At 41.9% G+C, this 27,924-nt stretch overlaps 1 protein-coding gene across 1 annotated transcript; it reads left to right on the forward strand.

Moving 5' to 3' along the window:
• The first annotated feature begins 11,354 nt into the window (after positions 1–11,354).
• misp3 (MISP family member 3) lies at positions 11,355–24,998 on the forward strand. Its single transcript, XM_084005904.1, has 4 exons — positions 11,355–11,415; positions 18,539–21,069; positions 23,043–23,116; positions 24,272–24,998. The coding sequence occupies exons 2-4, from the start codon at positions 18,603–18,605 to the stop codon at positions 24,365–24,367; spliced, it is 2,637 nt and encodes an 878-aa protein (XP_083862030.1). The 5' UTR covers positions 11,355–11,415; positions 18,539–18,602; the 3' UTR covers positions 24,368–24,998.
• The last annotated feature ends 2,926 nt before the right edge of the window (positions 24,999–27,924 follow it).

The following is a 27,924-nucleotide window of genomic DNA, read 5'->3' on the forward strand; positions in this document are numbered from 1 at the left end:
TCCTCAACACAGCGACAGCACAAGTATTAAATTCTACAACTCAACGTTTGTCCAAGCCAATCGCTTTGACAACCTGTGCCAATATACGTTCCAAAACGTCTCAATAGTGGGACCTAACTTCCACTATAAGGCAGGGCCAGGGTTTCACTTCAATGGGACCTTATACCAAACATCCTGTGTGGACTGTGTGATGCTGAGCTTCAACACTGATACGCCACATTTTAAGATAAAGGAATTGTGCCTGTTCAGCAAAAGGAGAGAAGTGGACCAAAAGGAGATGGAGGAGTTCAGCGCTCAGGTGAAGTGTCTGAAGATGCCTCGACACAATGTGATGGATCCAACCAAGGAGCTCTGTCCGGTCCACTCAAACTCCAACTAATGAGACTGATGAGGAGAAAAACAGCTTCCAATGGCTGAAGATAATTTTGGTACTGATATATTCAGTGACTGTGCGATTTCATGAATAATCAGAAAGACCTTCCTGCTGTGATCATAATTTGTATTGTATCATATCGTTTTTTGTCTCACGCTCATTGCTTGGGTGTCTTTTAAACCAAACACCATGTCAGTTTGCATTAAATTTTCTAAAATGCCTCAAGACAACTACTGGCCTTCCAGTACAAAGGATATATAGAAAAATACAAATGCTGAAATGTTTTATTCGATTTGCATTAATGCCTGACCACAGGGTAGACCAGTAAACATCCAGTGTAAACAGTGAGCTAAACTGTTTACTCATTTTATTTCACAATCGCTAAATCCACAGGTGGATAAGGGAATATGAAACCAGCAACGCCTCTAAAACAGACAGTCAGACACCACAGTGCAACTGATAGAAACATCCTAAAACAGGAGGAGAGATGGCCAGAGACATGTTTACCGTGTTTGCAACCGTTCTCTGCCTGATGTCTGTGAGCCACGCAGCTCCTCTGGCCTGTAAAGACCTGATCCGGCCTTTGGATCACCTGGACCATTTCAGCGGAACATGGGCTTTAGTCGCAGGCAGTCTCCACGACAATGCGACTGCGGAACTGCTAAAACAACAAAAGAGTGTAGCTATTCAAGTCCACAATTCCACATACACCCAAAGCATCCGCTTAAGGGACCAGTGCCAGTACGAGTTCCACAACTTCTCAGTAGAAGGCAGCACCTTTACGCTCAAGATGAAAACTCTCAACTTTACTGGGACCATCTTCCATACATCCTGTCCGGACTGTTTGGTGCTGTGGCTGGACCTGAAATACAACATATCCGACTTCTATCTGTTCAGCAGGAGGAGGGAGGTGGAGCAGAGAGACATGGAGGAGTTCCGAGCTCAGGTGGAGTGTCTGAACAGGCCTCCGCCTGTCTTGATGGATCCAACTCAGGAGCTTTGTCCAGAGCAGACTGACAGCGAGCCAGCGGCCAACACTGAGGAGAAAACACAGGGACAGGAGGCTTAGGACGTTTGCTGTTTGTTCACACAGTCTGAAAGAATGGTAATGAATTTGAATTGTATCCTGTCAAGGAAAAATAAATGATTTAAGAAAATGTGATATGTTTTGAGCTTTATCACAAGATTCCTTTTGTCCAGGGTAATTGAGATAAAACAGTCATGGAATTTGACTTGCAATATTAGATACGTGCTGTTTAGCAAACAGACGGTTCAGGTTCTCCAGAAAGACAAATTGGTGGCTATTGAGAAAAGAGAACAGGGAGCACAATTTCAAGGGAAAAAAACATGACCATAAAGATGCAAAGCTTCAGCACGTTTAGCTGCTGTCTTGGATTCACACAGCAATTAATAAAAGCAGGCTTGTGACTCGTAGCCAACAACCGTGGACTCAGTCAGTGTGTGAGTTTTATTTTCAGACAGAATTATTTTCTTTTGATACGTTAATGATCAATGAATCTCAAGAGAGAATAGACCTTTTTTTCACAGCAGACATTTTCACTAGGAAAAGCATGGCTGTTACTTATTAACACTAGGGTTGGCTCTGTTCTATGTGAGAGAGAGACAGTCAGCATGCATAGGTGTGAAACTCAATCAGTAAGTTCATTTTGCTAACATTTTTTATGGAAACGAATAATTTAAAAAATATATATATCCACAGAGCTTTTAGAAAGGTGCAGAATCAAAAGTATCACTTCTCGTGAAAAACATTTTTTGATTGTGAGTAACTAAGAATAATAGTAATAGTAATTTGTTAACAGTGTCACAGCTCTTGTCAATCAGATTTATTTCTCTTTTTATTATCTTATTGCAGTGTATAAACTGTTAGAATGAACTGACAACCCATTGAGGGCGCATGCGCTTCAAGCAACAGCTGTGTTGTGACGTGAATGCAATGGAAGGGGGTCGAGAGTGACATCTAGTGGCTGGATGTTATCAATGTTGTCAATAGCACCTTTAAAGCTGTATTCTACGATTTGAAAGGTTTGAAAAAAGCAAACGCAAAAAGCACCCCCCCCCCCTCACACACACACATACACACACCCCTCCCCTCTGTGCTCCTCCGAGTTCGTATCGTTCCACCTCCCCTCTTTTACAAAAGCAGTTCAGCGAAATGTGTTTCTGAAAACATTTTTATGCGAGAAATAAGTTATGCAGTTGCTGAATCTGTCTTTATTTTAGATCGACAAACGGTCAGTTTGTAAGATTTTCGAGAGCTTGCGGGCGGCCCGTCTCTGGAAACTCGCCGCTCCGCGCCGGCATTACACGGCTTCTTACATAGACAATGAATGGGAACATCCCCTCCGCTATGAACTCAAGCAGGCCATTTAGTTTAGTTTCCCTGGGTGCACAACATGTACAAAGCAGTAATAGTGTTTATTACGGCCACGAATGATGACACATTATCGGTGTAAATCCAGCGGGTGCCGGTCGGATTTCTCTCTCACCCCGACTGCAGTACGTCCCCGATCCCAAACTGGGGCAACAAGCGTCTTGTCCGCTCGTAGTTTCAAACGCGGAAGTGAGCCGGGACGAGACGTGAGCAGGAGCAGGAGAGTGAGCAAGGATGGGATTGGAACATTTAGCCAATAGTAGCCATGCGGACCGGATGGCTACTATTGGCTAAAGTTTGGCTCAAGTGAAAAATCGCAGACTACAGCTTTAATGTTATCATTTTGCACCTGTGCTGTTCCATGTGTGACATGTCACCACACTGGAGGGGAAAACAATTCATCACTCTCCATTGACTTTGTATACTGTGAAGGGGCCTCCTCGTCACTTTAGTGTACTAGCAAACACAAATACCTAAAAGCTGCTGCGCGGTGGGATGGGAAAACTGAGGATAAAGGCAATAAGACATGATGCATCAATGAGAAGAATGGGAGAAATGTAGGATCCTGACACTCAGCATGCTAACGTAACATGTGCAGTATTTCGTCCAAATGTCAGATCTATATTTTTGTAAGTTTTGCTAAAGCATTTTAATGGTATGCAACATTTGTTATAGTGGAATGTGGATGTGTCAGAAAGCTTTGTAGTATGTTTGCAAGGCCTTAGCTGACTACAGTAACTTGCTAACACATTAGCTCAATAACAGCTAACTTGTCCCATCATGTCATCATAAGGTGCTACAATAATCCTTAGATGTGCTGAAATCTAACATTTTAGCCAACTACAGGCATTTATTTCAGTGGTTTCCAGCTACATATTGTGGAACTGTTGTCCCTATTATCTGCATTTATGTAAAACCCTTATCTTTGAAATCCATTTCTACCCGTATTTCAATCTGAGCACTCACTATTGTCAGGATTTCAATCCAAGAAAAGTAAAAACACAAACTGTTTTGTTGTGTAAAGTGTGAAAGGCAACATTGAGAGAGAGCCATGATTGAGATTGAGTCATGCTCCAGTGTAAACACTCAAAAGTCCCGGTGCTCAAAACATTAAGTTTCACAATCCCAGAATCCACAGATCCAAAAGGGACTCTGCTCTCTGGTGTTTTCAGTATTGTGAAACCGGAGCTTTCTGAAACAACTATAAAATCAGCCGTATTATTCCAACACTACAGAGCGACTGATACCTGATATAATCATCCAAAGACCTCAACAGACATCTCATAATGATTTCACCATACAGAGACACGTTTGCTGCCATTTTTCTCTTCTGCTTGATGCCTGTGAGCCATTCGGCACCTCTGACCTGCGAAGACTTGCTGCGGCCTTCGGACCAACTGGACCCTAGTCATTTGGAGGGGAGACGGGCTATGGTTGCAGGAAGTCTGAGCCATCTACCATTCATGGAGAGGTTAGGAAGTAGAGAGAGCGCTACGGCTTACTTCTCCGGCAACACCAGTGAAACCAGCATCTCCTTCCGTCGCAGCTCGCGTATGGACAACGAGTGCCACTACGCTTCCTACAACATCTCCCTGGAAGGCAGCAGCTTCACCTTCGATGACGTCAACACGACCTTCACCTATACATCCTGTAAAGACTGCTTACTCTTGAGCTGCAATGTGGAGTCTGGAAAGCGGCAGCACTTTTACCTGTTCAGCAGGAGGCGGGAGTTAGACCAGGAGGAGATCGAGGAGTTCAGGGCCCAGGTGAAGTGTCTGAACATGCCTCCACCTGTTGTGATGGATCCCACCAAGCCTCTTTGTCCAGAGGCTGGCGATCCAGCCCAAGAGAAGACGGAGGGACAGAAGCACTGAAAGACATCCAGGAGATAATGAGTCATGCAGTTTAATCTGTAACTTTAATTACATTACCTTTCAAAATACAACCTTTTCAGAAGATTTTATTTGAAACGATTTAGCCAATTTTGTGACACAATAAAGATAGTGTGTAGACCTGATTACATGAACAGACACTGGTTCACTGAAAATATATATCATATAAGTATATGTGATTTAGTGTCCAGTTAATTGGCAACATTATATCAGAAAAGCACATACTAGGACATGGCATGATCATAATGAGAAATTACATTCTATAAAATGTTGGAAGGGTCATAAAACAGATTCTCTGGATCAGCTTTTTGCAGGGTTTTTTGGGGTCAGTTTTTTAGGTACTGTAAAATGTGATCTATAATTCAGTTTCATGCATTTAAATCACCACCAAATAAAAAGGGATTTATTTATATAGAGTTATATATATACACAGCACAACTGTTACACCAGGATCACAATCTCCAAGGCTGCACACGATGGCCCCGGACTTCATTAATCCACAATCCTAAATCTCATTATCATGACTTCATATGGGAAGTTCTAAATAAATGTGGTTTTTGCTTATGATGACCATGCAGCCTTGTTAGCGGGTTTAGGGCTTACCTTTGGCTTGCTGAGTCAGTAAATGATTGGAGGAGAGAGTGCGGCGTCTCTCGTAGACTTAATGAGGATCTGCATGGCTGTGGAAGAATGTTGGATAATGTGCTGTGGTCTCTGATGGCCTTCAGGAATTTGAAGTCCTCCTCTGACCACAGACTCCGAGAGCTCAAAGAACTCGCAGAGAAGAGTTAAATATGTTGAATCTCAAAGTAGAAATCACCCCTGATATCATTTATAGTGAAGCTTTGGAGCTTCAATCATTGTAATTATTAAATTCATCTGAATAATTTACAGTTTATATATATTTTTTAAATGTTTTGTTCCAGATTTTTATTGAGGAAAGGAACATACTCATTAAATATTAGATATTTGAGAAACAATTGTAAGAATATAGACTATGAGAGAAAGTTGTGGGACACAAAATGATGATAAAGAGTAAAACAGAGAGAATAAGGCAACAAGTTGCTCAAGTCCTATTTTTTTTTAACAATAAGCAAAACACAGGATGCGAGGAGAATGGATGGAAGATATATTCAGCTAAACAAAACAAGTAAATTAACGTTTATGGCATGTATTTTACACATAGAGCACCTCAGGTCAGACCGATGCATAGATGACGTGAAGAATGGGAAAACATTTTTTTGCTTATAAATTATTGTTCATGATGAAACATTTTTCATCACTGATAGTGCGCTATGGTATAAGGGGAGCCACAAAACAGCAAAAAAGGTGTGAAAACATTTACTAAACATATTCTGGCTGAGGAGTAGTGGTGCGGTGGCAATTCCCTGTGCAACAGCAAAATACAACTGTTATAGTTACTTGAATGAGTCATGCAGCTGTAGCTCACTGTGTTTAGGGCTAATGTGACATGGGGATGCTTTACATGATCACAGGAAAGAACAACATCAAAAGGCTGAATATAGTCACATTGAATGACCAGAAAAACTGCATATGCTGCAATAAGAAGTGATCCTAAGTTGCCTTTGAGGAAACACACATTTTAATTACCTGCAAACAAAGTTCATAGCCATCATTAATAACCATGTGGTATTAATAAAAGAACAGAAGAACTGACCCTTAGGACTTTTCCCTCAGATCTGTTCAGGGAGATAGGACACACAATGGTTTTTAATCGCTCTTTAAATCTTTTAGATCACATCCCCGGTCATACTGTTTACCTATTTAACAATATATGTATTATCCCTGTACAACAAAATATGATGTGTGCTTACGTAAGATGGTAATCAATAATAAAATTACATCCATCCATCAATCAATCTGCCACTATGGAGTCTTCATTATAAGCCTGCCCACTTTTAAGCCATCCAATCAAATGTGAAGGATTTGGTTGAAATCACTCTTGGTACTGCAAACAGCTCAAATACTCCAGTTTCGCTGGGGGATTGTTATATTTTGGACGCTAAAGACGTTCTAACTTCCATATCTTTATTGCTATTTATTGTGTGATGAGGAGAGGTTTACCAAGGTGTATACGGCTGACAAAGTAAAGTAGCATCGCATGTCCATCAGGGACGAAGGCATTGTTTTAATCCTATAGAATGTATATAAGAAGTTGACGTAGTCATTGTGAAGTCAGCCATTGTTTTATTGACTGAATGTTTACTGAGATAATAAATCAAGTGAGAAGTAGGGTCATTTTCTCATAGACCATGCATTCAGAATTATTTTCGCCCCCCCGATGGCCAGGAGAGAGAATGCAAGTTTGAGGCACTTTTTGGCTTCACTGTTCAGAAACTGAGGTTGCCGCCTGGTTCTGATAGAATAAAGGGTATGGGAAATGCACGGGAGAAAGAACAAGGAACAAAACTTAAAGATGCTAAATAGAAAACCGTTTTGAAAATGTACATTGAAAATGAACTCCAGATTGGAAAAGACTGAAGATTTCCTGGGCCAGTTGACATTTTTCCACAACTTCCAGACCATTGTTTGTGCAGTTGAAATGGGATTTATTTTTGTCTTTCTCTGAAAATGTCAGTACAGAACATTTGCATTTGATTAACAGTTCGTACCTGACCGCAGACCAACAAACAGGTTCACTAAATGAAGAGTCAACCGGCGTTCATGTTTAGTAGTCACAACAACAGAAACAGAAATATTCCTTTCATTTCACAACCACAACAAACCCATGAAAAGGGGGACTCTGCTCTTTGGCATTTTCAGTATTGTGAAACTGAAGGTCTCTCGAACAACTAAAACCAGCCTAATTACAGCTAGACAGTGTTGCCTGCAGACAATATAATAGACAACAGACAGTGTTTCATATCACAAAGACATGTTTGCTGTCTATGTCATCACTCTCCTCTGCTTGATGTCTCTGATCCATTCATTTCCACTGGCCTGCAAGGACTCGGTCGGGCCTTTGGATCAACTGGACCCTCATCATTTGGAGTGAAGATGGGCTCTGGTTGCTGGGAGTCTGAATGATCCGGCACATGTGGAGAAAAGCAAACGTAGAGACATCAACGTTGCCAATGCAAGCGACACCTCCAAACTGTCCTCGGCATCTTCTGTTTAGGTGACAGCAGTCTATACCTGCACTCCAACATCACAACTTCACCCTAAAGGAGTTTAACCTCACTGTGACTTTCCTCCAGACGTCCTGCCCGGACTGCTGGGTGATGCGCTTCAATGACGGGTCAAGGAAACTCCTGCGTCTGTACCTGTTCAGCAGGAGGAGGGAGGTGGAGCAGGAAGCCGTGGAGGAGTTCGGAGCTCGGGTGGTGTGTGTGAACATGCCTCCACTTGTAAATGATGGATCCTACTAAAGCTCCTTGTCCAGAACAGATCGCCACCTAGCCGGCGGAGAAAACAGAGACTTAAGAGACTGTGGCTCATGACATATCATCACAGAATCATTATATTCATGTTTGATTTTCACTTTTGTATCTTTGCCTCGAGGCACAATGTAAAATTAGAATGCATTCATTCTAAATTATGTGCTTGAAACCCTTCCCTTCGCCCAATGATAGCTGGGATCGGCTCCAGCCCTCCCGCGACCCTGAATACAGGATAAGCGGTAGACAATGGATGGATGGATGGATGGATGTGCTTGAAAGATTGATAGCAGCATTGACGAAACCACAGATGGGAACTTGGCCTACTTAAAATTCTATAAATTAATCCAACAAGTGTTTGGTACATTTCTGCTTGAAATTAAGTTAAATAGCTTTCCTGTGTCTGTAAATAAATAAACTGCAGTGAGGACTTAGTCTTGGTGGGGTGTAAAGTTATTATTAACCTTAATGTTTATATGGCACTTCATGTCAGAACGTTTGCCGACCCCCTGATTTTTTTGGAAAACAGATTACTTTGATCAGTGACTCAGAACATTGAACATTCAGACAAACCTTATTCTCCATTACAACGACTTGCTCACAAGCAAAGATATACAGTTCAAAACTTACATTTCTGCAAAATTGTCCATACCAAAGGTTCAACTGTGAATTCAATTGTATATTCTTTCCATAATCCAAACGCAAATGCATTTTTAAAAATCTACCTTTTGAGCAAGAGAATTGAACACTGGAAAAGACAGTGAACACTGTTGATGGATAATTATTTCATGTAACTTTTGGGACTCAATATTTTAGCAATGTTTAACAATATCTGTAATAACCAAACAGTGGATTGTGGCCCTGATAAACTTCTGGGCTAATGTAGTTATATATATAAAGCTATAGCTTTTGTTGACGCTGGCTTCTCTGTTATATGATCACAGTGAGAGGTATGAACCAGTAGGCCGATTATAATTTGTTATGTTTCTATTTTGTATATTGTGCAATATTATACTCAAAATATTAATTGTGAAAAAATGATTGCTGAAATGTTTTACTTTCCGGCAATTTAGTCGACATCTGGTGCGGAAAACCCTGATGAGATGCTTATCTTCAACCCTCTCTTATATTGTCAAAGGTTTTATGGGCATTTGGGTGTTTGCCTTCCTTACCAGTGTTTTGTCCATTAACCAGGCTAACACTGTCAAGCAAATATAGTTCATTTGGTCTTCTCTGGGCGATAAGTCCTCTACCAATTTAAAACTGCAGTAATTGAACTCAGATAATTTCTACTTCTACTACTTGCAGTCGTGCTTGTCTCACATTCCTGTCACTGTGACGAAAGAAACCCTCTGTTCTCCTACTTGTCTCCGCTCCTCACTGCAAGATAACTATTATATAAATGCATGGTGTATGCTCATATCTGGAGGGCTTACTTTTTCATCACAAAAAGGCTGCATTTTCTTTATACTCTGTGACTATAAGTGAACGTATAACAAAGTGACACATAAAAACAAGTAGAGCTCCAGTGCAAATATAAGAGTCACAGTACTTGAAACATTTCTTTTATTTCTCAATCACAGAATCCATAAGGGACTCTGCCCTCTGGTGTTTCCAGCGTTGTGAAAGTGGAGCTCAACTATAAAACCGAACCTCTTTGGTGGCATCCTTTTCAATTACACACTTCAGTGCATCTGAGTCCAGACGTGCGGTAATATGATTTCAACCTACAGAGACATGTTTGCTGTGAGTGCAGTCGCTCTGCTCTGCTTGATGCCTGTGAGCCATTCAGCTCCTCTGGCCTGTGAGGACCTAGTCCGGCCTTTGGATCAGCTGGACCCTCGTCATTTGGAGGGGAGATGGGCTTTAGTTGTGGGCGGTCTAAACAATCCGACCAATTTGGAGTTCTTCAAACGTAGAAACAGCTCCAGCATTAACTTCTCCAATGTTCAGGCGACCTCCAACATTTTCTACACACCCAGCGTTGACGCGGGGGGGACGTGCCTCTATCACACATACAACATCTCACTGGAAGGCAGCGTTCTCACCTTTGACCCGCGGGATCGGGTGAACCTCACTGTGACCTTCCTCCACACGTCCTGCCCAGACTGTTTGGCGATGCGTTTCGACAACGAGTCAAAGGAAGCCGTGCGTTTGTACGTGTTCAGCAGGAGGAGGGGCCTGGAACGAACGGAGATGGAGGCCATCAGGGCTCAGATAGAGTGTCTGAACATGCTTCCACCTGCCGTGATGGATCCTAACAAGGAAATGTGTCCAGAGCAGAGTGTTGCTGATTCAGCAGCTGCTCAGACTGAGGACTGAAAGCTTATTAAAATCATTTAACAGTGCGTTCAGTCAGTGCTTTTGTCAAGTGAGACGGATATTTTTTCCGCACCTCACAACGACAACATTTTAAAATCCATTTCCAAATTTCAGAACAAGGCTCAGTTAGTGGCTGAGCAGTTGCACAAACCATTCATGACAAAAGAAGGACAAACCTCTCTTGTCAGCCTTGGGTGGTTTTCATTTCAGAATTAAATCAATTTCCAGCTGTAAAATTGCAATGTATCAATTAAAATAATTACTGAATGGATGTAGTTTTGATTCCTTACTTGTGTTGTATTGTGTTTGACACCAAGTCACTAAAGGGGCACTTCAAAAATATATTATTGCATTTCCATAAAGTTGGAGGGCTTGCAAAAGATTTCTCATAGAATGGTGTCTTTTGCGCAGTTTTCCACAATTTTAGTCTCCAAATCAAGATGACATTGTTCAAGCGAGTCATTTTTAAACTTGACAAAGCTCTCTCCAGAGGGTTTTACATATTATGAAATCAACGCTTCTATTCTTACAACAACAAAAAAAACATAAAACATATTAGAATTGGAAGATACAAAGTATATGACCAACAACGACGCTCTGGTTTGTGATGCTGTTTATACATTAAACGTGCACTTTATAAATATATGTGTATGTGTTTTTCCTCGTAATACTTTATTTTGACCAACATGGAGAAAGGACTGACAATCTGTTTTGTGATATTGTGATATTTTTATGGCTGTGGTAGGGTGAGCTGGTCCACCTTAAGAGCCAGCCCACCTTAAGTGAACCTCATTACTCCCTGAGACACCAGGTGTAATTTCTGGAGTTCTATTTCTATTCAGGCTACTCTATATAGATATTCCCCTAAAACCCCACAGGTCAGTTGCACAATGTGAAGAGTGAGCTGCTTGGTTTTGTCTGTCGATTTTTAGTAGATTTGTTCTTGTGAACACCGTTTTAATGTAGTTGGCCAGGCTTTCAACTGCCAGCTCTCTCTCCCCATGAGCCCCTTCTGATTATAAACCGCTGTGACCTGAGGTAACTGTTTATCAAATGTTTTCTTATTGTTTTCTGTTTTTGTTTTCAATCTCAGGAATTATTTAATTGTTTGTTAAGCGGTGCTGATTGCTGTTTTGCCTATAATTCTGGGCAACACTACCTATTCAATGCATGCTCTTTGAGTGTGTTTTGTTGTGTTTGCACCAGGCTCCTTCTTTTTGATTTGACTTTGTGTTTGTGTCTGAGAGTTATCACCTTTCTGACCAAAACCTCCCGCCACATGACCGTTTCTTCCCTTCCGCAGTTGGGATCCTCAACAAATTCCTTGTCCCCCACCCCCACTGACACTGACATTTGCACACCTGCACTCAAACCCACCACTTTATAACTTTATTACTCTTAACAATCTTGTACTTTTTTAAAAATCTTTTGCACATTCCTGTACAGCTCTTCCGTCTCTATTTATCAATCATTCCTCACGTTATGTCTCTGTTTGTTGTGGTAGTGAGGCGACCTTACTGCTCCTAATTTTTTAAAAAACCACTAGGAGTTCTTAAAATCACAGATTTAAAAAATGATATAATAAGAATTAAATGTTAAAATCCACGGTCAATGAAGGGGAATGGAAGTACTCCGACTCCCCAAGGGCTCTGCTCCAAACTATATATGTAACCTCAGTAAGACAGTGGTGTAAACCACTTTTACAGATAGAATGCATAAATGAACATATATGCATAAGAGGCAGGGACGTACAGGTAAACGAACAAATGTAAAACATGGCTCTTCAAAAATAAGTGCTAAAATGATCAAATAATAGACACAGAAATTCCACATTTTCAAATAAATTAAAGGTTAAAAGGTTAGACATAATATATAGTACCTGTAGGCATACACTTTAATAATTATTGTTATAAGAATTTTGTATAACCTCATGTCTTAAAGTTTTCTTTGTTCAGGTTACAGCTTTATGTGTTGAACTGTTTATTACTTTAGTATCCCCATGGCTGACCTAAATGTTATCAGAGGCCTGGTAGTCATGATGTCTTGTTCTACATGAAGGTTAACTGTCAGTGACGCGTTATCTCCTGTGCCTTTAAAAGACTCAAGTCACAACAGTGATTTAAGCACTTTCTCTGTAGCATCCTCACACGTTGTTGCACTGTAACTGCTCCTCTTGATTAAAGTCAGACGTCGACTTTACTTCTGTCTCTGATCTCCTCCTTGGGTGAATTTATTCGTTTACGGACGAATTCTTTTAACAATTATAACTTTTAAATAAAAACAATTAATTAAATAAATAGAATTGTCATTAAAAAAACTCAATCAAGGACATCTGTCTGAGTTTGGGGAGGAACTAAGGTTAGGCACAATAAGCTTCAAGCCTGGATTGTTATATTGTGAATAATTGACCAGAAAAACTAAACAAAAACTGAAATAAAAATGTACATGTAAATCCATTCATCTCCAAAGTCATCCCAACATTTCTTCTCTTTGGGGGAAGATCAGAAAGCCCTTGAATAATGCTGACAGAATATTTTAGTTCAATTCTTTAGATTCATCGATTGCTTGCATTCAAATACACTGAATATGTTTGGACTGTTGATAAGACAAAACAAGCAATTTGAAGATGTCACTTTGAAGATGTCACCCTTGCATTTTTTGGCAATTCTCTGTAAACTAGTCAGTTTATTATAATACGACTAATAACAGTAAGACAATAATTTGCCCATTAATCAAGGCCTGACCCAGATAAGATATGCTATTGCTCTCGTTGTATCTCTCTAACCTAGGCAAGTGGAGAGTGCTTATTTATACACAGATTTGGTCCAATGCAAACATTGATGTCTCCCTAAGCAATCAAACTGTCTTTCATTGCACAATAATGAAGTTTACAGTGCAGTTTGTATCACACTGGTTAACTACAGTGGTATGAACCCCAAATAAACCATTTTGTGGTGACTAAATTGCAATAAACAGATCAAAAGGATGCAGAAATAGCATGATGATGATTTATAAAAAGTCTGAAGTCATAGTTTGTTAGGTCTGCCCCCAAGACGACACGCAAACTACTTTTAAAATGCTTGATTTCAGATTTCACGATCAGCAGATGGATTTATTAGTTTGGCGTTGGAAATCATGCTAAATTCACTTATCTGCTATTATAAAAGCCTGTGTCTGGTTCATTTGCTTTCTCACCCCAAACGCTGGAAGTGGAGCCTGACCCTGAACCGTACTAACCGAGCAAATAGATCCAATCAATAAGGTTTGTTAATGCTCTGTTTATTTAATAATAATTTCCACATATCTTTAACAAATCCCTTTCCAAAGTCTTTATCTCAGCTCATCCCATAATTTCTTCTCCACAAGGAAGAACATACAATCCTTGAATGTTATTAGCAGAATTAGTTCATTGCGTGAAGTGACATACATATAGTCGTTTTTGTTCATCTCTAGATTCAACAAATTAGAAAATGGCTCTTATGTTGGTTATGAACTTGATTATGCATAGCTACTCTGAGCATTGTTGTATGTTATCTCTATATAATTATTGCAAACAAAGACAAGGTTGTAGACTGGTGACCTCATTCCAATGCAAACACTGTTTGGTTCCCAGAAAATATCTAAATAAATAATCAACACAAACATTGAAGTGAAGTACAAAGATTACATCAAGTAAACAAACTTTCTTCTGTTGCACCATCATGAAATTCACATTTACACAAGGGATCATGAACCTGTACTGTGTTGCAAGACTGGACATTCTTATGGTTGAACTATAAAGTGTCCCACTCCAGCTCTTGGAGACAGATAACAACCGACGCCACCGACTATAAGCTGAATACAATCAACACAGAATCAGTGTTTTTCCACCATGTTGGCTGTGTTTGCCGTCCTTCTCCTCTGCTGGATATCTGCGAGCCGTTCGGCTCCTATGGTCTGTGAAAAACTGGTCCACCCTTTGGATCAGCTGGATGCTTCTCATTTCAAGGGTGAATGGGCTTTAGTTGCAGGCAGTCTCAGCCACCAGCCGTCTATGGAGGCCCTGAGACTTAGAGACAGCATCACTATGTTCTTCTCCAACTCCAGTGAAACTTCCAACTATTCCTACACCCAAATCAACCGCTTTGGCGATCGATGCCAGCGTCTGCCCTACAACATCTCAGTGGAGGGCACCGCCTTTACATTCGATGTGGGGAATTGCTTCGACCTCAGCGCGTCTTTCCGCTACACCTCCTGTCCAGACTGTGTGGTGATGCGCTGGGACGTCAAGTCCACGAGGAGGGTATCTCTAGACATGTACCTGCTGAGCAGGAGGAGGGAGGTGGAGCAGAAGGAGCTGGAGGAGTTCAGGGCTCAGCTGCGGTGTTATAACCTGCCTCCACCTGTCGTCATGGATCCTACCAAGGAGCTTTGTACAGAACAACCTGAGACCCAACCAACAACAGCAGCAGCAGCAGCAGCAGCAGCAGCTCAGATTGAGGAGGAATCGGTGTAACAAAAGCCACGAGGAACTTTGACACATGATATTACTACTTTAGTATTTTCACATTGCTCATATTCATCTACATATCTTGACTCAATAGGTTAATGACCAGAATGCATATTTCTCATCATCAAGAGACGATGGGATTTATTCTGTGTGAATGTCCATTTCTGTTCTGTTCCTGTATTGTATTTGAGCACACATACATCCCTGATGAATTGCAGCAGGCAGTTTGATCATTGAGTAATTATTTTTGGAGACCCACATGCTTATAAATTGTTCTTTTTGGAATCAACGTTTGCATTCAAGGGTTAAAGGATAGTGTTGTACGACGTTTGGGGCAAAATTGTGCATTGTGATTTTAGGCTACATGACCAACAATGAATTGATTGAACTATTTTCTTTTTAATAAATAGATGTATTCAACAGAGTGCTGTAAATTACACCTTGACACAGTTCACTGAACTCACACCTGTTATTTGTACCAAAGAAAATCATGTAGACCATAAAAAAAAAAAAAAAATCTAAGTTTGCTTCCCCCCAGATATAAGAGGACAAAATTGAAGCATGCAGTGATATAATCGCCCCCCTTTATCCCGCTGGTACATTCCTCATTTACTTGCGTGGTGTAATAATCAAAGTGTGTTGCTCACTAATGGGATTAGTACTATACATTTTCAGATCCACAACAATAGGGTAAGCCTCGAGCACATGCGCTTCTGCTTGCACACATGCTCGGTGTCGTGTGCGCGTTGGTGAACGTTTGCGTGGGCGTGCACAACCGCTGCACCGAGGGTGTTAGGGTGCACAAAGGAGGAGATGCAGGCGGCGAGGCTGTGGAGCTGTGAGGGATTCCTTTTGATTCAACATCAGTGACCTCAAACAAGAGTGTCTGAGTGTCTGCCATATGGAGGGCATCCTCAAAGCTTTTTGTTAGCAGGTATGTGCAGCTCTACATTCAAGTATTCTGTCACTGCTTTTGTTCAACTTGAAATTCTGTCCACTGTAGACCAATCAGGTGAGTGATTATGGCAATCGGAAACAAGCGTGTAACAGATTATTAGCCTGCAGAGACCAGCTTTGACTGGTGTTACTGTTTGTCACAATGACTAAAGCCTATCAAAGAAAGTGACCTCAACATGTGAAGAAGGATGTCAGCAACCATTACATAGCAGCATAACTCATTCTAATTAGGGATGAAGTAGGCTGCCTTTATTTGAGTTCATTTGCATTTTTGTCAAATTGCCTCAGATCTAAAAGTACCTCAGGACACTGCTGACCCCCAAAAGGAGGGCAAGTTTATTTGTAAGGCCCGTCGCAGATGTATTTTTAATGATGATCGTGATTTTGCTGTTCTTTTGATAAAGTGAGTCCCTTAGATAATGAGCAAAACATAACTCTGTTATGTAATGGACTTTTAATCTGCAATCTCATGCAACCTCCATTACCCAAATCAGAGAGCTGGAGAACCTTTGGTTAACTTCTGTCTGTTTCTCTGAGCATCTAATATAACCGAACAGTGTGTCATATTACATTTATAATGCCATTAGCTTGTTGAAAGAAATGTACATATGGACGATTAGGGTCATTAGGGAATGCGAGTTCACAACCAAAATTGTCAGATTACGTTACGACGCCACGATTGTTCCACTGCTGTAGCATCATTGTATTAATTGATGTATTCTTGTTCGTCTTCAGCAGGATGTTCCACAGAATCAGCATGTGTCCGAGAATACATGGAGATTTGCAATAGGTTTACATTGTAAAAATCTCTTTCTCACTGGGACACAATACCTGATAGTGTTCTCCAGTTATGTCTGGAATCAGTACAGGTGCAGTATGCACAAAGCAGAGGCCGTGAGTGAAAACTTTGCCAACTATCCCATCTCGCCTCCCACTCACCTCCCATGAGCACAAACCCAGTCCGACAGCAGCCAGGGTACATAATGGGCACTGAATGAAGTCAAGGCCACATTCTGAGTCCACTCTAATAAGCTCTTTGATGAAGATGTACACTCTTAAAACAGAAGGGTTCCATCTGGTCTTCCTGAAGGGTTCTGCACAGAACCACTTCCTTGTGGAAAGCCCTTTTTAGAAGAAAGGGGTTTTCAAGGGTTCAATGGGTTCTTGTCCCATTAAAAATATAGATTTTTTTAAACAAAAAAAAAAAAAAAATATATATATATATATATTTTTGTAAGAAAGGGATCTTCAAGGGAGGGACCACAAGCCAAGCCAAAACTGTGACTGTGAACCAGGATTGTTGGGGGTTACGCTGCACCACATCAGCCTCGGCCCATAAAGGTTCTAGATTATACCCTTGGAAGGTAGAAGAGTTCTGGGTAGAACCCCCTGGGTGGGTTCTTGTTGAGCACTCTTTTGGGTGGAACCATTACACCATACAAAGGTACTCTCTAGAACCTCTCAAAAGGGGGTTCTGGGTGGAACCTCTCAGATATGGTTCTAGGTGTCACCTTTTATGCTGTCTTATCGATTCTGGTAGATCGCACTGAGAGGGTTCCAGGTGGATCTTTTTGTTCTATCCTATGAGATCAAGCTGAAACAAACTATGTGGTTCTAGTTCGCACATTAGAAATGAATGGTGAAATGACACAATTTTACCAATATATATGAAGCCGATGGAAGGTTCCCCAAACAGAGTCTCTCATGAATCACTGCTCCCCCCCTGCTCTCATCCTGCTTTACCCACATTAGACCACTTTGTTCTGCTTGTGGTGCCCACATGTTCTGCCACCATTGTGACTACAGTGTTCCCCATTAGTCCTGTCGTGTTGTGCTTTCAGTACTTTTCTCTCTACATGAAGGCAGAGCTGCACTGTGCCCATCTATCTAACTGTCTATCTATTGTATCTGTCCATCCGTCCCAACTGATGATCAGAGACGAGTCCTCCTTCTGTGATCTACATTCACCCTAATGATCAGTCAGTGTTGGAGTCCAGCCAGAGTTACTTGGCAAGAATCAACATGGATGAGAAATGTGTTTGTCAGGATGCAGGCTGAAAAGAAGATGATAGAGGAGTGTGTGTGTGTGTGTGTGTGTGTGTGTGTGTGTGTGTGTGTGTGTGTTAAAGAAGAAGAGCAGAGCTGGCCTCTGCTTTAGTCGGTATACCCTGCGGACAATCCTATTGTTATTTCAGACTGTGTGTGTGTGGTACTGAGCCGTTCCTCAGCCTGTAAGCAGATTAAAGAAAGGTGTGTTCAGCAGAACACTTTATACATCGCACAGTGGAGAAGAATAGTAGCTACCACCTTACAACCCCCGGCCAAGCACAAAGCACAAACAGCCTGTCTGTCATACAATAACTGGAACAGTATCTGCTATTAAAAGCAGAAAAAATCAACAACAAAAGGTCATACCACAGGCTTGAGACTAATGCTTTATTTATATATGTATATGTATGTTTAACATTTCTATTAAAATGTGAGTTTCTTATTGGTATTAGAACACATGTTGACTGAGGTTTGAAAGCAGAAATGAAAACAAAGCACTTGGCATTTCAAAACTATTCCACAGGAAATGTCACAGCAAATACAATGCGATGATTCATACTACAGCGAGTCATATCATCTGCGTTAAAATGATGCAAAACATATAATGGGTGGCCATGTTTTTTGATGAACTGCAATAATCACTCTTTTGTTGCTCCTTTCACTCAGACCGACTGGCTGGAGTCCGAACAGCCTGTCTGCTTCAAAGGGTTTGACACCAGCAGACTTCACCATGGCAACAAAACCCGTGGCCTCTCAGGAACGGGGTCCTGTCCACTCACTAGACGGGTGGGTCAGTGAGTTCTGGGTGCAAGGTGAAGCGGGTGCAACCATAAGCAGCAACTCCATTCTGCAAGACAGACAGGCTCCCAGGGCAGAACCTGAGGAGGACATCGATGTCCCGGAGCCTGGAGCTGGAGACAGAACAGGGCAAGAGGACCAAGTACTCTCAAGATCAGACACACCTGACGCAACCAAATCAGGAAACCAGGAATCAGCAAGAATTAGTCTGTTCTCCTCCAGAGAGGCACAGGGGATGGTGATAGGGTTAGAAGAAGCTGCCCAGCTATCAGAAGCATCGCAGGCTATAAAGGAATCTAAAGAGTCAGTTGAAGCATCTGAGGATGGTTTCCCACCTTCTTCCCCCATCAGCGCTTCACCAACGGAGGAACGCTTTGAGAAGGAGAGCGTTTCCAGCCTAGAGGGGGAGGTGGCTGAGTGGTTCAGTGATGCTGAGGTCATGACAGACCCAACAGAAGACCCTGATAGCCAGGAATGGCCACCTCTTCTCTCTGAGCCTGCAAATAGAGAGGTAGATTGGTCGTCTGAGGAGATGACAGGAGATCATATGACAACAGAGGAGAATTGCACACAGCTGAACTTTTTACCGGATGCTTTTAACAACAGTGAAGCTGAAAATAATATGTCAGGGGCTGGAGCTGCTGGATTATATTCAAATGCCCATCATTCTCCCTTCGACAGAAACGGCTCAGATGATGTATACACTGTGTGTTCTCCTCCTTTTGCTGATGAAAGCGAGGCAGAAGAAGAAGTGAGCATCGATGTTATGTCTTGTCAGCAGCAATGGACTCCGCTAGATATCAGAGGAAAGACTTTCCAAGCCTCACATTCTGCCAATATTTCAGTTTCCACCGAACAAGACTCGACGTCAACCCTGCCTGCAGTTCTCTCAGCAAAACAGCAGGAGGAGCTGTTGTCGCCGAGCCAAAGTCAACCTGCCCCCAGGGGAGCAAACCAGGAAGCTACACAACAGGTGCTCGACCAGAGCGCTTCACCTTTGTCGACCGTTGCCATGGAGCTGTCCAATCAGGGCGGGGTGGCTGCTCAAGGCTCTGGTTGTGTTGCAGCTGTGAGAGAAAGGCACAGCAGGGCGGGGGACGGGACTGAGGGAGAAAGCAAGCAAACAGGTGGAGAGGGAGGGCAGAAAGAGAGTGGACTCGAAAGGAACAGGGCATTTGGACAGCAATACGGTAGAGGACCGGTAAAATATTCAACAAGTGTCCAAACACAAGAGGTTCAAACTGAAAAATACAGCTTTCTGTCTTCTAAACACACCAGGATGGAGAGTGACTCGTGTGACGACAGCCAGAGTGACAGTGGAGTCTCAGCGGACTTCTCACCATGCAGCACTTTGGAGGGCAACGCCACCATCTCCACGGGCACGCCAGCTGTACACAAAGAGACTCCCATTGAGAGGGAGATCCGACGGGCTGTAGAGCGGGAACACAGCCTGAGACGATCCAGAGGGCTTCCGAATCCACCCACGTCTCCAGAGTATGTGGAGATCCCTTTAAGGAAAACTGTTCTCTGCCAGTCAATAACTGCTAAGGCTGAGAGTAGTCAAGGACAAGACAGGCAGTTTGCAGGCAAAAAGATGCAGCATGAGATCAACGAGGAGGCCCAGAGGGAGCAGGATCTGGTCAAGCTTGGGAAAGTTCCAGGTTTTTATGACAAAGGCACGGTACGTGAAGTCAAAGAGAGGAAGCAGCTTTTTGAGGCCTTTCAGAAACCCAGCGATTTAACTTTGACTCTGCCAGCCAGGAGTAAGGCTAGTTCCTGGTCCTCTGCCAGTGACCTTTCAACCCTGGAAAACCAGGGGGACTTCTCTTCCCAGGCATCCACCATAGGAGGCTCACACGCTGGGAGGATCCCCACACAGAGCCTGAACGTAGGAGGCGGTTCCCCTTGCTGTACTCCCAGAGGACCAGGCTTCTCTGAAGGGACAGCCTGTCAGGTCATCATCCTAGAAAACAATCTGAGTGCTCCAGCGCAGAGGCTCTGCCACGCCAAACCAGAGGCAAAGCCTTTCGCTGTAGTCGACTTCCGGAGTCCAAACATGTCAACATCCAGGACAGGAGGACATGGTGGGATTAAAGCGAGAGAGCAGGACAACGAGGAGGGGGCACCCAAGGAGAACCCTTTCTTCAAGCTGCGCCCCTCAGCAAATTTAGTTAAGGTGGAGCAGGACATCCGGGAGGCTCAAGAAAGGGAAAGGGAGCTTCACAAGCAGAGGGTTAGTCTGTATGGGGGCCCAGAGGGTTCAAAAGGAGGGGGGGTCGGAGGAGGGAGGCCGGTCAGCACAGGAGGGAAGTGTCCCACGTTGTCTTCTTCCCTGAATGGACTGACAGTTCCCGACGTACCCGGCTCCTCATCCAGAGGGGGAACTAGACCCACAGCAGGTAAGGTGCAGTGCTGCATGTTGGTCTAAAGCTAGAAGTGTGTGTGTGTGTGTGTGTGTGTGTGTGTGTGTGTGTGTGTGTGTGTGTGTGTGTGCGTGTGTGTGTGTGTGTGTGTGTGTGTGTGTGTGTAATTTGTTATAACTGTGGTGAGATGATGAAAACCCCCATGAAACAGTCCTGCAAGCACATCATTTCATTTTTCTCATGGTCAGTGAAAAACCTCAAAACAGCTTTCGAAATCAGTGTTAGCTGTTATGAGCAATAATTTTGCGCTGGAGACCATCTGGCTGACAAGAAAATACAATTTTGTAACTTCACAATAAATAAAGCATCTAGTCCGTCATATTAATTGCAAAAGCTGAGGTGAACAAAAGTCCTGAGTCATGTCTTGCCACTTTATTGTGTCAGCAAGAAAGAAACGCGTTGGAAGAGTTGAAGCATTGAAAAAGTGTATTTAACGTTATTGGTTTTTGTTCTTGAGGTGATATAGAGAGTTGTGACAACAAGCGCAAATGTGACATATAATGCTGCCGATGTGGCGTGCTGAGAGGACAAGTTATTAACATGAATCACTGTGTGATTCTGCTTTGCTGCCATGGTGTTCACTGTAGTGATTCCCAACCAGGGGATACTTCTGCTGTCAGGGTGTGCGTATGAAGATTGTTTCTCATGAATACATATTTACACAATTAGCCCAGCCTACAACATTGCACTTCCATACAACTAAACTGCATTCACTACTTTATGAGGGAAATGTATTTTCCCCTGGATTACAATCACAGTTTAAAACATGTGCTTAACGTAAAAACGCAACAAAATTACTGGCTTATAAATTTAGTAAAATTATGTTTTAGCTTTAAATAAGAAAAGCCTTACCTTATTTTAGTTACAGGTGTATATTAAAATAAGTCAACGCTGACTTCTGTTTTCACACGGGACACAAACAGCACTCTCCTTGGTGAAAGTCCTATGTTTGTTTGTGCTCCCCGTCTATGTGACAATTTTAGAAACATATTTATGATGCTTAAAAGACAAGCATTAAACGTGGGTGGAAATACGAAACAAAACGTAATTGACAATGCAACTGCATGTTGCCATTGAGTGTGTGTGTGAAAGCCATCTACATGATTCAAATAGTGAAAAGATTTGTAGAAACAGTTGGAATAGCTAAAAGTAATGGATATATTTTGAAATCACAATCGAATATTAAGAGAACGCTGCATGCATTAATTACATCAAATGTACTGTATATGTTTAGTTTTGCCAACCAGCTGTTTGGCTGCATTCAAATTTCATGCTATTCATGCTTTATATGCTATTTAGTACACAGTAGGTGAGATTTTTTTGAAGTATGTCTTAAACGTTAGTATGAAACCAATATTAAAGTATGCAAACACTGGACACTACATTCCCCACGTTAGCTACGGGGGACAAATCTGTAACGTCTGTTAACAATCCTGTTTTGATCGACATGTAAGATCCCACTTTTCTGGATTAGATCAGCTCACCAGTCATCATTTTGCCACATGAGTTTGGTAAGGGTTACCATGGTTACATGTCTCCAAACGCCAAGGAGGCTCTCAGGAAGTGACAAGGTAATTACAGTTCGGTGTGTCTGAAAAGAGGCATGCTACTGTTTTCACACAAAAGAGGCTTGAACGACAGTTCGCGTATTGCGTATGTAGTGCATCGATTTCGGGGGCAGTCGTAGATTGTTTTCCCTGTGACGTCCAGAAGGTGTTTGGCTGATTCCATGTGAATGCATCATAATCCCCCCGCGATTCTCTTCTCTGGTTTAACTCAGAATTAACTGAATCATGTTGACTCTTAAATTGTTTCAAGGAGGCTTGATGGCTCACAGTGTGGACACACAATCACAAACACAATCACAGCATCAACGTTCCCTCGTTGCTACCTGAAGGCAAACTCTTGCGCGTCACCCACTTTTAAAAATGTTTCTCCCTCTCTTGCAGCACGCCAGTCAGTTGGTAAGTTGGGTGTGTGGCCCCCGGCCCAGGCTGAAGTGGAGACGATTAACCAGCCAGAGGTGAGTCATCCTACTGCAGCCAAGTTTAGACATTACAGTGTCCTTTATGTTTCCATATGACCATGTGGAAAAACACCAGACCTGCTGACATAGTGACATGTTACTCTATAACACACCAACCCTACACTTTGTATAGGACATGAAAATATAGGCAAATCACCCTCCTGAGTCAAACCCAGTCAAAAGGGTATCAGGTTCCACAGAGATAAAGCTTCTTTAAACGAGAGTTCACAGTGTCGTTCTGGGGTATCAGTTTGTCTCTCAGCAGCATGAATATGAACGCATGTTTAAAACTGCGCTGGATTGAAATGGGTCCAATGAAGAAAGGATGTCAGCATCTCTTTTGCACCAAATATGGGCCACAAACATCTGATAACATACTGAACACACAGTAAGGAGCTTATCTTCATAGATAAGGGAAGGAGGCAAACAGCTCTGAGACAGAGAGGGAGGGAGAGGTGTGTGTGTGTGTGTGTGTGTGTGTGTGTGTGTGTGTGTGTGTGTGTGTGTGTGTTTGAGTGTGTGTGTGTGTGTGTGCGTGCGCAGTCAGTGGTGGCAAAAAAGGAAAGTCAATTGATAGTCCCCCTGTTTTTCATCACCTGCCTTGTGGGTCTTGCATCTCTTTGAAACTGCGGTATCTCTGATAGCGTTAGCTCTTTTATTCAGTTTGGCATTGATACACTAGGTTTTTGCTGCACGATCCGATTTGACGCTGGCATTAGCCAGTTTTGCTCCCTTTCCTCTCATGGCTTCATGCTGGTTGGTTATCTGCTTTCTGCACAGACCTGGTTCCTGATAGAGTTCAGGAATAAAAGGAGGACTCCAGGAGAAATTGGCCCCAGTTATTGACTGAGTCATACTGAACATGATCTTGGATCAGTCGTACTAACCTCCTTCTGATTTACAGAGCTAATGAAGCTCATCCAAATAGATGTCCTCCAAAGGGAATAAATTCATCCGTCTCTTTATTTTCCATGTTTTTGCTCCGTTTTTTTCTGCCCTGCTGGCTTATTGGTCTGATCTCCCATTCTCACACATCTGATGTTAATACTCCTTAATTCTCTTTCTTTTTCAACCTCCGTTTTCACATCGCAACTTGTTTACCTGGCAATCACAACTTACACCTGCTCTGCTTTATTCCCATATTTCACCCAGGTCCTCCGGAGTCCCCGCACCCCCCGACAGAAGAGCCCTCTGGTGCAACGTTGGGAGTTGAGCCTGGTCAACGGACACAACATAGAAGACGACTGAGGAGACGCTGATGGAGCGAAACCCGAGGAGGGAAGTAAGGTTAACCGAGACCTGTGGTTTTTTTAAGTGGAGGGCTGAAAGACTGTGAGATGAAAAGAAAAAGGAAAGTGGGAGCAGACTGAAGGAGAGAGCAGGAGGAAGAGGTCAGGGATTGATGCTACAAAGGCGGTCAAGAGGATTGGGAGCAAGGAAAACGATTGGTGGTGGACTGAAAACCCTGAAGAGTCCTTGGTTGAGGAGTAGAGAAAGAGGAGGCGGAGGTGCCACCTATTAGTGGTTAAGCACTCGGCGTGCTTCTGACCCTGGAAAACTTTGAGACTAATACATTTAAAAAGGGAACAAAATAAATACATTAACACTGCGCTGGAAAAATGAAAAATGTAAGTGAAGTAAGAATGGGATTTCCAAACTTTAATGAAGTTCATTGTTTTAAAAAATAAATAAATAATGAGTCGTTATTTGTCGATGAATATATGAATGTAAAAATAGCACAAGTGGAAGAGTGTCCATCTAGAAAAACAATGTGTCATCACCAATTGTATGCCTTTAATAATGTCTGAGTTCTATTGTTTATTATACTGTACAAACACATGCAAAGTCATGCAATAAATCCTACCTTTGTGTGTCTGTTCAGTTTTTATTGACACTGTGTGAGAGAGTTGTTGATTCAGCTTCATAGTTAGAGGTGGGGTTGTATTTGACTGCATTATAACGACACATCTTTTACATATATGAAGGGACAGAAGCTTAGACATTTCTCCCAGCATGATGGAGTCCAGTCACGAACTGCTTACTAAAACATGAGCTGCTTCACAAAGATAATTCATGTCAGTGTTATTGTGTTTGATGACTTCACTGCGGTGTTCCTTGCAGTGGTAACTCAGTGTATATAGGACAGTGATCTGAGTTATTGCATCAGTGGTAATCCATGGCTCCTTCTTTTGTTATTTTTCATGCATCACATGTGAAAGCTGGATTATAGTGCAATAAAACACCTTCCCAAAGGATTTCAGAGCTGAATGATGCTACATAATAAACACGTAATTCTTTTTTCAAATTATGCAGTAAGTATTTTAGAATGAAACTTTCATTATTTCCTTTATTTATTTTATTTTTGTATCTAACTGAGGCAGACATAATAAAACGGTGTTCTGCTAACTCATGCAGCACAGCACCCTCAAACTGATTAAAGGGCGAATTTATTATCCAAAATAATATGGTATTCATAACAATGTTTTCATGTATGAATAATCCCCTGAAACTAAGAATCTTTGTGTTTTTGTTCACTCAGAATGAGAACTTAACATTTACATCCTCTTCACAGAGTCCGCCATGTAACACCACCGTGTTTCTACAGTAGCCCAGAACGGACAAACCAACCACTGGCAGAGAGCATTTGGCGTTTTTACCACAGACTGTATCAGAAGTGGACGTAGTCATCATGACCTCACCCATTGATTTGTGAACTACGGTTTTAAAGCCTTAAGTTTAATAATTTGGTCATCGCCAACTTTTCCATGAGTGGATCTGATGAATACAAGCAACCGAGCAACAACCCTTTCATAATTCAAAATAAACTTTACAGCTAAGTGTGAAACTCATCTTAGTAGCTAATTGCATTGGTAGCGTGGTAGCAAACACGCTACCAATGCAATTAGCTACTAAGTAGCAACCTGTCAATCACAAGGTAGCCACACCCTAAGCCACACCCTGCTTTATCATGAATTTTCTCTAAATGTAACCAGAATTTGCTAAATGGGCATTATCAAGAAGACGTGAAAATAGAGGTTGAAGACTATAAACTCATGTTACAATGTTAGAAAATAAAAAAGTGAGAAGTAGGGTAATTTTCTTACAGATTCCATGCAACTGGACAGCCTCTTTTTGAGGAGTCATCCCCTGCTGGCCAGTATTGAGAATGCAGGTTTTAGGCACTTGCACTTTGGCTTCACTTGTCAGACCTTGGTGTTGCAGCCTGCTTTTTAAGTAGGCTGAAGGACACCATAGTTTGTACCAGTGTCCGTAGGAGTATTTAGTTGGTTGCAATCTGCAGGTTCTACACATTAATAATAATGATAAATGGAACTTATATAGTGCCTTTCAAGGAACCCAAGGACGCTTTACATTATTATTAAACACAAAGAGCTGAAAGAAAGAACTGATACTGTCCCTTTAAGGTTTGGCTTAAGTCCACAATGGAGTCATGTCAGGGCAGTTTCTCTTAGGGCTTGACCCAGGAGCACTGACACGTTGGCCACGTAAATGTCACTGATCCTATGAACAATTATCTGCTTTATGTTCTGCCTTTATTTGGGTCCCTCACACCGCCGGTGGTCAAAGAGAAAATGAATCACCATGGATACAGCTTTGGAAAAAGATGGGAGGCTTTGAATTAAGCAGCATAAATACCATGGTGTGTGTGTGTGTGTGTGTGTGTGTGTGTGTGTGTGTGTTTTGTGTGTGTGTGTAGGTGAGTTCAGAAGAGCACGCTTTAGTGACCTTCTAATCTCCTGTGAATAATTCATCACCTCATTCTGACTGGACGCAGCCCAGTGACATTGCCAGTACATTATTATTATTATTATTATTATTATTATTATTATTATTATTATGATTATTATTATTATTATTATTATGCTGCAGCAATGTAAATGCTCAAAATTATTGATAACCTTCATTCCTCCATCTGCCCTGTGATTGCCACATTGCCAGGTCTCCTCGGCATCGAAGTAATATACAGACTGTCAACATATTTAAAAATTAAAAACAGCAAACTGTTTTCTTAGTTCCTGTTTTGTTACCAAGGAATGATGTCAGACAGTCGAAGATTATTTTTTATTTACTTAGACAATCAAACATGCTGGTCAAACTGTCCCTCCCAACTCTCTCTCTCTCCTTCTTTCTTTCTCTCTCTCTCTCTCTCTCTCTCTCTCTCTCTCTCTCTCTCTCTCTCTCTCTCTCTCTCTCTCTCTCTCTCTCTGATATAATCTTGCTGCATTTCAGATGCTGTGACCCAAAAATAAACCTACACACCTGTCTATCACCTTCTCAGCTACAGACTGATCTCCATATTTCATTATCACCGCCTTCCAAAGTTCGGCTCGCACAAAGTCACCGAGGCAGCATTGTGTGAGAAAAGTCGTTGTTTCAAGGATCAGCCGCTGCTCTTGTAAGCTTCTTTGTCATGAGGACAAAAGTGTGATAGGAAGTGAAGGGGGATGTGTGTGTGTGTGTGTGTGTGTGTGTGTGTGTGTGTGTGTGTGTGTGTGAGTCAGTTTTATTTTTATTTGTAATGTGAGTTTTGTGCCTGTGTGTGCCCACAGTGGTGGAAGATTCAGTATCCAAATCAGTTTGTTTCTAGGCTTTATCTGGAAATTCATTATAAGGTTCATACTTGTATTTGAGGTTTCTATTAGAACATGACGTGCTTTATTGTGAAAAAATATTATTTATTATTATTTTCTCATATTATCTGTCTGAATATTCCTGTAGTCACCCTGTCTAAAACACACCTGTCTCTTTAAATCTCCCTCCTGTAAAAGCCTGATCTTCTCTGA

This window comes from Eutrigla gurnardus (assembly GCF_963514095.1).
Source record: "Eutrigla gurnardus genome assembly, chromosome: 3".
NCBI classification, from domain to species: Eukaryota; Metazoa; Chordata; class Actinopteri; order Perciformes; family Triglidae; genus Eutrigla; species Eutrigla gurnardus.

Excerpts from the sequence above, each read along its gene's own strand:
- misp3 (XM_084005904.1), top strand. The coding sequence starts at position 18,603 with ATGGCAACAAAACCCGTGGCCTCTCAGGAACGGGGTCCTGTCCACTCA. Across the intron at positions 21,070-23,042 it reads GGGAACTAGACCCACAGCAG|CACGCCAGTCAGTTGGTAAG; the intron begins GTAAGGTGCAGT and ends CCTCTCTTGCAG. Across the intron at positions 23,117-24,271 it reads AGACGATTAACCAGCCAGAG|GTCCTCCGGAGTCCCCGCAC; the intron begins GTGAGTCATCCT and ends TATTTCACCCAG.